At 47.9% G+C, this 12,108-nt stretch overlaps 1 protein-coding gene across 14 annotated transcripts in view; it reads right to left on the minus strand.

The window, feature by feature from the left end:
- Window positions 1-1,836: 1,836 nt before the first annotated feature.
- The window catches only part of RPS6KA5 (ribosomal protein S6 kinase A5), a 150,929-nt gene continuing 140,657 nt past the window's right edge, over window positions 1,837-12,108 (minus strand). For 5 of the 14 annotated variants that reach the window (XM_036240845.1, XM_036282076.1, XM_036242931.1 and 2 more), the window contains 3 exons: window positions 6,390-6,549; window positions 4,995-5,158; window positions 1,837-3,697 (listed from right to left, as the gene is read on the minus strand). In XM_036240845.1, coding sequence (XP_036096738.1) covers window positions 3,458-3,697; window positions 4,995-5,158; window positions 6,390-6,549 — 564 coding nt within the window. In that variant the 3' untranslated portion in view covers window positions 1,837-3,457. The remainder of the gene's footprint in view (window positions 3,698-4,994; window positions 5,159-6,389; window positions 6,550-12,108) is intronic. The other 9 variants (XM_036278416.1, XM_036241623.1, XM_036279877.1 and 6 more) reach the window with 3 other exon arrangements.

Consider the following 12,108-nt stretch of genomic DNA (forward strand, 5'->3'; position numbering starts at 1 on the left):
TAAATTGTATACTTTTATCAAGTATTTGAGAACATATTTTTAAAAAATGAGATACAAAAGGAATTTCTGCTCTGGCTGGTTTGGCTCAACGGTTGGAGCGTCGGCCTGTGGACCAGAGAATCCTGGGTTCGGTTCCTGCTAGGGACACATACCAAAAAAAGAAAAAAAAAGAAAAATTCCCTTATTTTAAAAAAGTTATCATATTAAGTTGCTTTAAAATAACTTACCTTATATTTACAATATAGCCATTTACATAGTTCTTTTTTTATCCTCACCTGAGGACATTTTTTCCATCCTTTGTTCAGATAGAGTGGGGGGGGGGGGGGAGAGAGAGAGAGAGAGAGAAACATCGACGTGAAAGGGACACACTGAGTGGCTGCTACCCGCATAACCCAACCAGGGCCGGGGACAAACTGCAACCGAGGTACGCGCCCTGAGTGGGAACTGAACCCAGGTTTCTCCAGACCGCAGGCCGACGCTCTAACCACTGAGCCAAACTGGCCAGGGCCGTTTACATAGTTCTTGAAGAAAGCAACAGTAATATATAAAAAAATTAAAGGCAGCTTTTCAAGGGGTAAATAAATCTGCAGCTCCAAGACAAACAACCATGTTGAAATTAACTCAGAAACCTCGATTTCCTGTTCCAGTGGGTCAGTGGTTTGTTATTTTACAGAGGTTTGGAAGAATTAATGAATTTCAAAAGAGCTAATTTAATTCACTCAGCCCTAGGATCTGGCGCAGTAATAAGAAACTGGTCTCTCAACATTCCGTCCCTCTATTACCTTCCTTTTCTTAATCTTGCTTCTCAATTAGCCATACATGGCTAAGGAAAATATGAAATGAGCCAGGATTTGTGACGGCATGAAGACTACGCACGATAAAATCAATAAGGAAAGGGGTGATCTGGTTCTATCTTCAAACTATTTATAAAGAGAATTTAATGTCTGTATTTGTTTTTCTTAGATCTACTTCTATTTTACTCCTACCACCAAGCGTCCTTCCATTTAACATGTTCACATGAAGTACTTTTTAATTTATTTCTGACATGACTGAGAATTTTGTGAATTTTAAAGTGCATTTCACTGCACACCAAGCGCCTGCACCCACTGAACGGCTGCAAACCTGGCGCAGACGCAGTCTTTCTGGTGTTCAAGGCACGGTGAGGATGAAGACCCTTGGCAAGAGGGCTCCACTCTTGAGTGTTTTCTAAGCTCTTCCAAAAGCCCATTCTAGATTATTCGGGGAGGCTCACCAGGCGATGAATTACCCTTCCCTTTCCTTCCTCATCTTACTCTGCCTGACATTTTACACATTTTATTTTCTGACAAGTACTCCAGAAGAGATGGCAAGGAAAATAAATAAAAACAAAACCCATTCATTTTCAACGTTCACAAGGAGTCAATTATATCATCAATCATAATGGTATACTGACCATTTCTCTGGATCATTTTCCATTAGCAATGACATCCTTTTAGTTTATACTTTACAACTATCTTCTACTAGAATGCAGTTTTTAAAAAAATGACTTGAAGAGATTACTTACACATTTCCAGAAATGTTCAACATAACTGTAGATATAAATGGATGTTTTCTTAATTATTGTAAATCTATGCCCGATGAAATCACCATGTTCGAATGAGCTACATTTGGCATAATTCATGTACGATCTCCCGTCATTACTAGGAATGACCAGAAGCTAGGAGTATAATCGACTCACTGAGAATTATGCAGACATTTGGGCAACTGAAAAGTATAAAGTTATTTCCAATAAACATTATGGACAAAAATATGAACAAGATAATACAATATTTTGAAAATATTTTAATATTTGCCATTTTTGTTGCCTGTGCTATTAATATATACATTGATTTAGCAATAAATATACTACTATTACATAGAGTGCAATATTTTTAGTATTCCTAACTGGTTGAAATTAATGCTGCATTATCTCAAGAAATGAATAAATAAATATCACACCCGAATTCCAAACTAATGCTCCAGAGTTACCATTAACAAAAACAAAATACACACGTCGGGCATTTTCTTTTTAAACATGATTCCTGTAAACATAGGAAAGATCCCCTTTCTCAGTTCTAACATTTCGTGTGATGGCTTGAAAGGAAAATATCGCATACAGACTCTCCCACTTCTTTTTTGCATAGGAAATGAATTCATCATGTGTGTAAATGCAGCATCTCTCGGTGAAATGTCTTCATCACGTAGCACTTGTTTTCTGTATGAATTCAGAACTTCTGAGCAGTAAAAGTGCTCTGCATAAGTTTATAAAATAGGCCTTCTGGATTTAAAATTTAACAGGAAAATTTCCAAATAGGTCATAGTTACGATTCTAAAATATTATGTACATGATATCCGGCTGCAGGAGGCGATGTCTCTCTGCAGCACAACACAGTGTACAAATGTGAAGCACAGTGTTGAGTAGGTTTCCCTTCGGTTTCCTCACATGGGGCCGCAGCGGCTCATGGCGACGTGGGGCCACGCGGCCCGTTCTACTTGTCGCAAACAAAGTAGAAGGGGCTGCGAGGGCAGATTTAAAGTAGATAATGGAAAAAATGGCAAAAATACAGTACATATGCTTTAACCAGTGCACTTTATAAAACAAGCTGCTTTATTCATATTCTTTTATAAAGTGCAATTTTACTTAAAACAGAGACATGTACCTTAATGTTTGCAACACGGTTGAAACAAACCGCCAGGAAAGAGCAGTGCAACATGAAAATCGTATGTAGCTTAGCATGCAGCTCAGCTGGGTCCCAGATACAGAGCCCGGGACCCGACGTCCTTATAGCTTTTCTTTTACTTTTTTGAAAAAGACGAATAATAGCAGGTTATCATCATATGTAACCATAAAATAAAAACAATAAGTTAAAATCCTCTCTCAAGAAGTAAGTCTATGCCACACATAAAATTCATTACAGAATCTTTTTGAAAACAGACATTTTTCTCTGATAATTCACTGTTCAGAGGGTGCAAATCTCTTAAAAACCCACATTATCTGCAAGGGGAAGCGAAAGGTGTCATCCTCACAGCAGGGGTAGCTCTTGCAGGCAGACATCTGAAAAGCCTGCGACTTACTTTGTAAGCAGTTCATATCCACCCAGTCCCTCATTAACTCTGCAGGAGCCGTTCTCTCCAGAATCGTCCTGCTGGCATCCGCTGGTCGCTACACTGTGTAACAAGTGCTTCCTTCACAGTAACATTCTCCGGCCAGTGCTCTCGGACAAGGATAACCAATGGGTTTTCCGGAAAAATTCCCTAAGTGGCAGAATTCAACGAGACCAGTGGGACTTGTTTTTTCATTTGTGGGTTTTGTTTTTGGCTCATTCAGGATATTTTGTTTTCTTAAAGTAGACAGTCTGACTCCCCACACCTCACCTCAGGCATCTGCTGAGGGGCCGAGGGGCCAGGCTCACGGGCCACGTCCTGCCACGCCGGTGGCTCAGTCGGAGAACTGGAAGAGGGTCTCGGGGTTACTGCCATCGGCGGGGTTGCTGGGCTGCAGCGTCTTGGTGGGTGTGGTTTTCCCGTGGGAGTGGGAGGACGAGGAGTGGGAGCTCTCGCTGGAGCTGCTGCGCGTCTCGGTGCTGGTGCTGGTCTTCTTCATCTTCCTCCTCTTGGCCAGAGGGGCCTTGTCGACATTCTGAAGGCAAAACCCCTCTCTCTTGTATTTGTTAAAGGCCTGGGGAGGAAAACAAAGGAACCCCCATGAAGGTAAAAGGACTGAAGGTTCCTGGGCAGATAAAACTACAGCAGAAGGTGCCCTTGGGACCAGAGCTCCAAGATGCTTGGGGAACAAAGTCCTAAAACCCATGCTACCCAAACTCCTGAGGGGCACAGAGGCTCACGGGGAGATTTCTGAGCATGCTGTTTAATGTCACCAGTTAGGCTGCTCAGGAGCCATGACTCTAATACAGCATGTGAAGAAGTCGGCACTGCCTCTCGGTGAAAACACTGCCTGGGAATTCCTACCGACTACCAGCAGTCTAACACACCCCTCCCTCGCCCCACTCCTGGTCCCCGTTCCTCTTGCCAGTTCTGTGTCTGAGATTTAAAACTCTGACCACACAGTTCCAACACAGAGCAGACTTGATCGATCGTGGGCCCCCGCTCTCCACTTCCGAGTCAATGCAGCTGGGTGCACACTGGTCACTTAATACACGCAGAGATTAGGCCCCCAAGCCTCAGGCTGCCTTAACCTCCCAGCAGCTGCCTTCACTCTTCTCGGCCTCAAGCTCTGGCACGGCTGCAGTTGCCCCGACAACCTTGTGTCACGTACCACTGAGATGTGGATCATCTGCCGCAGTTAATCTCCTTACACCTCGCCATATCCTCCTTCGTTAATTTTGTAATCAATTTCTGCAGCTGAAGAGGAAAGGCTGTCCCTTCTTTCTCAAGATAATCCCTTCCAGAGGTCGTTTTATTTCTCCTTAACTCATTTACTCCTCGGACAACTATCTTAATGTGTCTGCATCTGCTTGGCACCAGCGGGCAGTTACTGCAACGTAGTCCCAGCCTTTCAAATGCAGTCACTACCCAGCGCGAGCCCGTCACTGCTCGCCCTCACGGTCTCTGGAATATCCGAGGCACAAAGTGGCTGCCGAACGAACGAGCTTTGACGGGTGCCGTATCCTAACACTCATTTGTAGTTTCCACAGAACACGATTTAGCTTTTTGAGAGAAAAGAGTTCTAGTATTATGCCCGTGGTTACCTAGAGAAAATCTCCAGCCACTCAAACATCAGACTCCTGCCTCTTCTCTCACATTCTGAATGTCGAGGAAGGGGCTTGTGGTCAGCAGGGACTCTGGGCCCCGTGCGCTTTCTGTTCATGAATATGTTTCTATCATCAAGGGATTCATGAAAACACACATAAAACGACAAGAACACGTCTTTTACATGGATTCCTAAGAGCGTGTCTCGGAGGTATGGGGTGTCTGATTGCTGTTCAGATCCACGCGTGCAGAGCGCGGGCACTTACGTGGAAGGTGGCTTTCACGCAGGTGTGCACAGCGGCTCCCGAAGAGCCCAGCACGTCGGGCGTCATCAGAGGGTTGGAGGACAGCTGGCTGCCATCCTGAAGCCATTCATTGTATCTCAAGCCAGACATTTTAAGCCTTTTATTTGGATCTACTGTGAGAAGGCCTGTGGGAATAAACAAGATGTTTTTATTTTATGATATGCCATTTCAAACACAGTTTAAAATCAACCTCAGACGTAAACCTCAATTATGTTCACATGACACAATGGTTTCTACAAGGCGTCAACCTCCTCCAAAAATAATTACCTTTTCCTATGCATTGGATGCCCTAGTGAATGCAGGATGCTAATGAGAAAGCCCACAAGAGCCGACTTCTAGGAGGCTGACGGCTAACTGACTTTTCGATCCGGAGAAAATAACCGCCCAAGCAGACTCAGAGGTGCCTGGGGAAACCCCGAATGAAGACAGAGCACCCAGACCCCTTCATCCGCATGCAAACCCTCCTGTGAGTCGGCAGTGCAGCCGGGCCGAGGGAGATGGAGACGGGGCACGTGGACAAAGCCGGCTAGGACACCGCCAGGGCACAGGCAATGGCAAATCCCTGCATCTGTGCTGAGGCTCAGGGAAGGCTCGGCCTGGGAGCGGGGCTCCTGGCACGCTTCCAGCAGGTGAGCCCTGGGGGACGAGCAGAGCGGGCTCGGTGAGGGGGTGCCGGGGATGAGAAAAGCGGGAGCAGAGGCGTGCAGGAGCCCGAAGGCCGGCACAAGTGCCCTGCTGGGGCAGAGGCAGGCAGGGCCAGGCCACCAAGGGCCTTGAATTCTCGATGCGCCACGATGGAGTCGGCCCTAAGCTAATGGATTCTCCGAAGGACCTTAAACAGGAGAGAGGCGTGAGCGCCTGTGGATGTTAAGAAGGTCACTCTGCCCATCGATGGCGGACAGGTAGAGCCAGAGGAAGAGAGACGAGGTGAAAGACTTGCAGGATCTCGGGAGAGAGGTGGTGACAAGAACCAAGGTGGCGCCGTGTGAATGGGGAGGGGTGGCAAGGAGGGCATGAACCCGCAGACGAGGGACTGGCTGTGGAAGGTGCGGAAGGCAGGGCTCGTGGGTGCCAGGCTTCTTGGCAGCCCAGCGAGGGAGACGGGAGCGGGCACGTGTCCGGGGGAAAGGAGAGTGAGCAGCACAGGTTCGATTCGGGATGCGGGAGGATCCGAGCGCTGTTCCCGTGGGGCTGTGGACAGATCCTGAGGGAAGATGTTCCGATAAGAAAAGGCTCCGTAGAGCAGCCTGGTCCTTACAGAGCACATGGGTGGATCCCGCGAGTAGGTAACAACCGTGTGTAGATCCCGCTCCCATCTCTGCACAGCACACCACATAAAATGACCCTGATTCCCACCTTGGATCAAATCTTTAGCCTCCTGGGATACATTCTTCCAGGCTTCTCCTTCAAAGGAGAAATCTCCCTTTTTAATTTTCTTCATGATTTCCACTGCACTGGTACACGTCAAACTTTTGTCTTGAGATTGGAATGGAACTTGCCCGGACAACATTGTATACTATCGAGGGAAAAAAAGGAGCAAAGAATGTTTCATTCAACAGTTCATTACGATTGGCATTACTGGGTTTGCAAGGTTATGTGACTTCTATTACTGAAACAACCAACACATTTCAAAGAGCTGTAAATACAGAGGAATGGCTCATTATGACATCAAGGTTTAAAACCATTTTTATAACTATATTCAGAACAAGAAAAATAAATGAGGGATAATCCAACTGACTCAAAAAGATGATATAAGGTTAACAAAAAATCTAAAGACAGCAGGACCCCTGAATAACTGTTCTTTTTCTATCCAATTCCACATCCTTTCCTTTGCATGTTAACTATGATAAGAACTTACAAATATTTTTTATTTAGGCCTTCTTTATTTTGTTTGTAATTACCCCGATTATAATTTCATTTTTCTTACCGCTGTGTTAAATGCAATAAACTCTCTACAGTCACCTTATTTTATTTTAGCCATGTGTGTGAAAATTTACATGAGAGATTTTGTTCTTTAAAAAGTCAACAGAGCCCGGGTCGGGTAGCTCAACCGGTTAGAGCATCATCCCGACACTCCAAGGTTTCGGGTTTGATACCCGGTCAGGGCACATACAGGAATCAACCAATGAATGCATAAATAAGTGGAATAAATTGATCTCTCCCTCTCCCTCTAAGATAAACAAACAAACAAACAAAATAAAAAGTCAACAGAAAAACCATAAAGCTAAGTAAGACTGGTCTTTGCAGCGGAGATGGGCTTTCTGACAGGTGAGCCTTTACACTTCCTGGGGGTCCTCTCCGCTCGCTGAGACCTCCAGGCTTGCAGCGGTGGAAGGGAGCTGGGAAGGCAGTGGGCTGGCCGGGGGTTCGGACAGAACCGTGTCTGTGCGCAGACCGGAGGGAGAGCCGTGTGCTGAGAAGGGGGTGGTGGTGCCGGTCACTTAGGAAGGGACTCAGCGGGCAGAGCTCCAAGTAGGAGGTGTGGAGCCGAGGAGGCATCCCGGTGGCCCAGGAGGACCCTGCCTTCTTCTCCGGTCACTGTGTGACCAGCGGGCATACCCGCACGCTGGCCAAGAGGGCGAGGCAGCTCTTACCCGCCGGCTCTCGGAAAAGATGGAGATTCGCAGGCAGAATGATACACATAACGTGAAAAGAAAACCCGAGAGACACAATCAGGTAGGCAGTCAACACAACCCACGTAAGGAGGATGGAAGGTGTGTGACTGAGACCCGACAGAGAGAAGGGACTCGACCCTCCGAGGTTGCCTGAGACGAGGAGGCTTTGGGCAAATTTGCACTTTCTCAAAAGGAAAACTGCCTGCGAAGAAGAAAAACCACACTGGGAGAACGGAGGGTTTGAAAATAGAAGCAAGAAGAAACCTGTTTCTGATTTTGAGCAATAAACCAAGAACAATATTTGTTCTAAGGAGGGAAATGCTAGGACATCTGTAGAACAAAGACAAACAACTTAAAAAAAACACAAAACCCAAACCTCCTAAATCCTCGGTATGGAAGGAAGGCTGCAACTGGATCAGACTGAACCGAGTCCGCAGGTCAGGAGAAACTCCGCTACAGGTCTCCCCAGTCTCCCGACGGACCCCAGGGCCTCCACGGGCCCCTCTAAACTCCTGCCCGTGACCCTTCATGCACACACCGCACCATGTGTACAACCGGAAGCGCAGCCCACACCCCCCTGAGCAAACGCCTTCCCGGGCTTCCCCACACCTTCCCCTTGGGCCTCGGTCTCCGCAGTTCCCAGGCTCCAACCCCACTTTCCCTACCGACAGTCCCGCCTCCCTGACTTTGCACAAGGTACTAAGAGTCCTTAGAAAGCCACTTGCTTTCTTCAGCTGGCAAAGTCCTAGGCATCAAACTAGGGTCTTTGTCCCCTGCCATCATTACTACAGAGAAGACAGTACAGAGGGGAGAAATGAGCATCAGCGTCACAGACCTGGCTTCAAACACGTGCTTTTATTTCCTACCTTGAGAAAATTAGTCAACCTCTTAGACCAGTTCTTCATCTATAAAGTAAAGTACCAAGATCAAGCAATCCACTGCGCTTGGTAACAAGCAGCAGCCAGTTCAGTTACACACCTACTCTCCACCCCAGCCTCGCTGTTTATCCCTTCCTCCTCCTCTGGCTGGATGGCAGTAGGAACCCCACTCCCTGTGGAAACTGGAGGGGGGGAGACATGCAACTTCAAAGGCCCTCCTAAGGTCTGCTTTCTAGGTCACTGCTGGCACCAACTATCTTAGCCTGGGTTCCCCAGAAAGCAGAGTCCGGAGCAAACGCTTATGCACAGTGATGTTACTAAGGAGCACAGGCTGTGAGGAGGGACGGAGGGCGGGAGGGCAGGAAGCGGGAGGGACAGAGGGCGGGAGGGACGGAGGGCGGGAGGGACGGAGGGCGGGAGGGACGGAGGGCGGGAGGGACGGAGGGCGGGAGGGACGGAGGGCGAGGGACGGAGGGCGGGAGGGACGGAGGGCGGGAGGGACGGAGGGCGGGAGGGACGGAGGGCGAGGGACGGAGGGCGGGAGGGACGGAGGGCGAGGGACGGAGGGCGGGAGGGACGGAGGGCGAGGGACAGAGGGCGGGAGGGACGGAGGGCGGGAGGGCTGGAGGGCGGGGAGCAGCACACACCGAATGCAGCCCCTGGCCGAGCTGGGCCAGCAGGGCCTAGCTGCTGTGCTGAGCGCCGCACAGGTCCACAGGGCTCTGGCATGAAGCACCAGCTACTCTGGTCAAATTCTTGTGGATTCCCTTCAGTGGGAAAGATCCAAGCAGCCGTTACGTGGCAAGGCCAGCATTCACCGTCTTAGCCAGGAGCTGTGCTGACTTTCCTGTGGGGACCTCGGTCCTCTTGACATTCTACCGAAGCCCGTGCTGGTTCTCTACACCCATGTTTTCGTGGAAGGAGCCGGGAGCAGACAGTAGCCGGGATCCTAAGTGCCCTACAAGCCGGGTGCATGCCAGAGGGTAGGGATCCAGTACAAACACTCGGGGACTGTCACACTGGCCCGAGTTTACAGTACCAATGCCCGCGGCACAGAGTCCCCTCTGAAAGGCACACTGCTGTCCCCTCAGGAGAGAAACACAGGGCTCAGTGGGCTCCCATGGACTGGGCGGAGAAGTCGGCTCCAATCCTTTTGTCGGGCGACTTGGAGGGCTCCCAGTTTCCAGTGAGGCCCAGAGGAAAGAGGGCTCTGATGTAAGTTCAAGCTGTAGTACAAGCTGTCCTGCCACTTAGGCCGAGGGTCTGGTAGACCCACCGTGCTAGAAGAAGCTGTGCAAACGAGGATGCTGTGTGGAGGCCCAGCTCCTCCAGCGGGAGGCGCCGAGCAGGCTGAAGGGTTCTGGGGCCAGGCCACGCCTTCTGTGACTGCTCTTGGAAAAACAGCTCCTGGCGAGGCAGGATGGTAGGGAGCTAGGAAAATGCCTTGGCAGGTGGGATTAGGGAACCTGAGACAAAATAGTTAAATAAGGCTGAGCAATTAACAGCCTGATAATAAATCGCAAGGTCTTATCTTCCCTTACCAAGGATGCTTAGGAGCAAATAGTTTATACCTCCCCTCCCCAACCAGAGAGTGAGTACTTAAATCACCCTGGTCAGGGAGACAGACAACAGAGACCCAGCTGGTGCCATTAATGCCAGCCAAATCAGAACGGAGGAAGCAGGGGAATAAATAACAAAAAAGCCCAACTGGGGCCAGACAAATCCAAGGTAAAAGCAAAGCAGTGAAGCTGACCAGAGAATGATCCCAAACTCCCCTATCTTGACGCATCAGCACATTAAAGAGCACACCTGAAGAGCTGAACATTCTGCTGAGACCCTCCCTGAGACATCTCCAAACACTCCAGCCTTTGGAAAACAGGTAAGACAGAGGACCCAGCGGGCGCTCTCTCTCCCCCGCCCTCTCTCAGCCAGGGGAGCAGCAGGCAGCGGCGCCTCGTCCTGCCCTACGTTTTCTAAATCCTGTCATAACTCGAATGTGTGTGTGCCTCCCAAGTTCATGTTGAAGACCCAACCCTCAGTGTGGCCGTATTTGGAGAAAGGGCCTATATGGAGGTAGCCTAAGTTACATGACGTCACAGGGTGGCATTCTGAGTGAACAGGATTAGCATCCTTACCAAAAGACACACCCAGAGCTTGCTTGCTCTCCCCCCGAGTACGAGAGGAAAGGTACGTAAGGGCAGCACCGTGCTGGCCCCTTGACAGTGGACTCCCAAGCTCCGAACTGAAAAAGGCTGTGCCTGTTGTTCAAGCTGCCCAGTCTGCGGGGCTTGGCGGCGGCAGCCCCAGGCCGACTGAGGCAGCCTGTCAGTTCATTCAAGTCCTGTGTGTTCCAGATGGGGCTGCACATCCAGGAGGTTGTAATCAAAGCCACATGAAGCTCCATGATGCAGCTTCCTAAAGTATTTGTTTCATTCAGAGGGGAGTAACATAAATTATTTTCATTTACATTTTCATGTTTATTAGATGCAACATGCAAAAGGACCACAGATTTCTAAGGAAAATCGGGAGACTCCAAATCAATGTTATGCTTGCTATAGGATAATTCAGGTTTTGAATCTAGATTCATGGGAGCTATGCATTTATTTATATGGAAATGTTTACAAAGTACTCTCTTGTTTCTTGACAGCTTAATGCAAGTGTTCACTTTAATTTTCATCTGTATTTCATTATGCATCTCTGAAAGGCCAGGACTTTTAAAAACCACAACCACAATATCATTATCCACCTAGAAAACTTAGCAGTCATTTCTTTGTATAATTGAATATTCGATCAATATTCAAATTTCCCCCACTGTGTTATATGCCCTGTGTATTATAATTACATCGGTATGAGTTAGATTTAGTTTGAATTTAATAAATAGAATTGAAATTAGAATGTGCTTTTCGTAAGTGTCTTTTAGTCTATCGGTCCCCACACTGTTTTTTCATATAATCTGGGTTGTCGGTCCTGTGGAACTTCACAGTCTGGATATTGTGATTGCACTCCTGTGGATGTTCTCTGTCCCCTTTCTCTTACACTTGGCCATCAGATAGAGAGCGAAGCGTGGCTTCCGTCCCCTACCCTCACACGAAGCTGTTTCCATGGAGATGCCCTGGTAAGCTCTGATACACCTGCCTGTGTGTCTAAGGCTGGCTCTTAGAACCTTAGAAAGGATGAGGGTTATAACTGGCTTATATTTAAACTAAGGGTTCTTTTACAAGGGGTAATTTTATATTATTACAAACAACAAAAGGCTCTTTTTTATTTAGACATTTTTTTTGGAGAGTGTTACTAATGTTTAAGTCCTTAAATAAAACTCTCAAATCTATAGAAGTTGGCTGTTTATTTTAATTTTAAAAATCTGATTAATAAATATGTAATTTTAGTTTGAAAATGATAAAGAATGACTTAAAATTATTAAAATAAAAGCCATGTAGGACTTAAAATGAGAGGGGAGCACCCTGCAGGGACCCCTGGCTGCAGCGGAACACAAGCTGGCACCCGAGGGACCCCAGAGGCAGAGCTGGTCGCGGTGCCAAGTGAGCACAATTCTGCAGGAAAGTGCAGGAGACTGTTTTTATA

The sequence above is a fragment of the Molossus molossus genome, unplaced genomic scaffold (assembly GCF_014108415.1).
Source record: "Molossus molossus isolate mMolMol1 unplaced genomic scaffold, mMolMol1.p scaffold_m16_p_1, whole genome shotgun sequence".
Classification (NCBI taxonomy): Eukaryota; Metazoa; Chordata; class Mammalia; order Chiroptera; family Molossidae; genus Molossus; species Molossus molossus.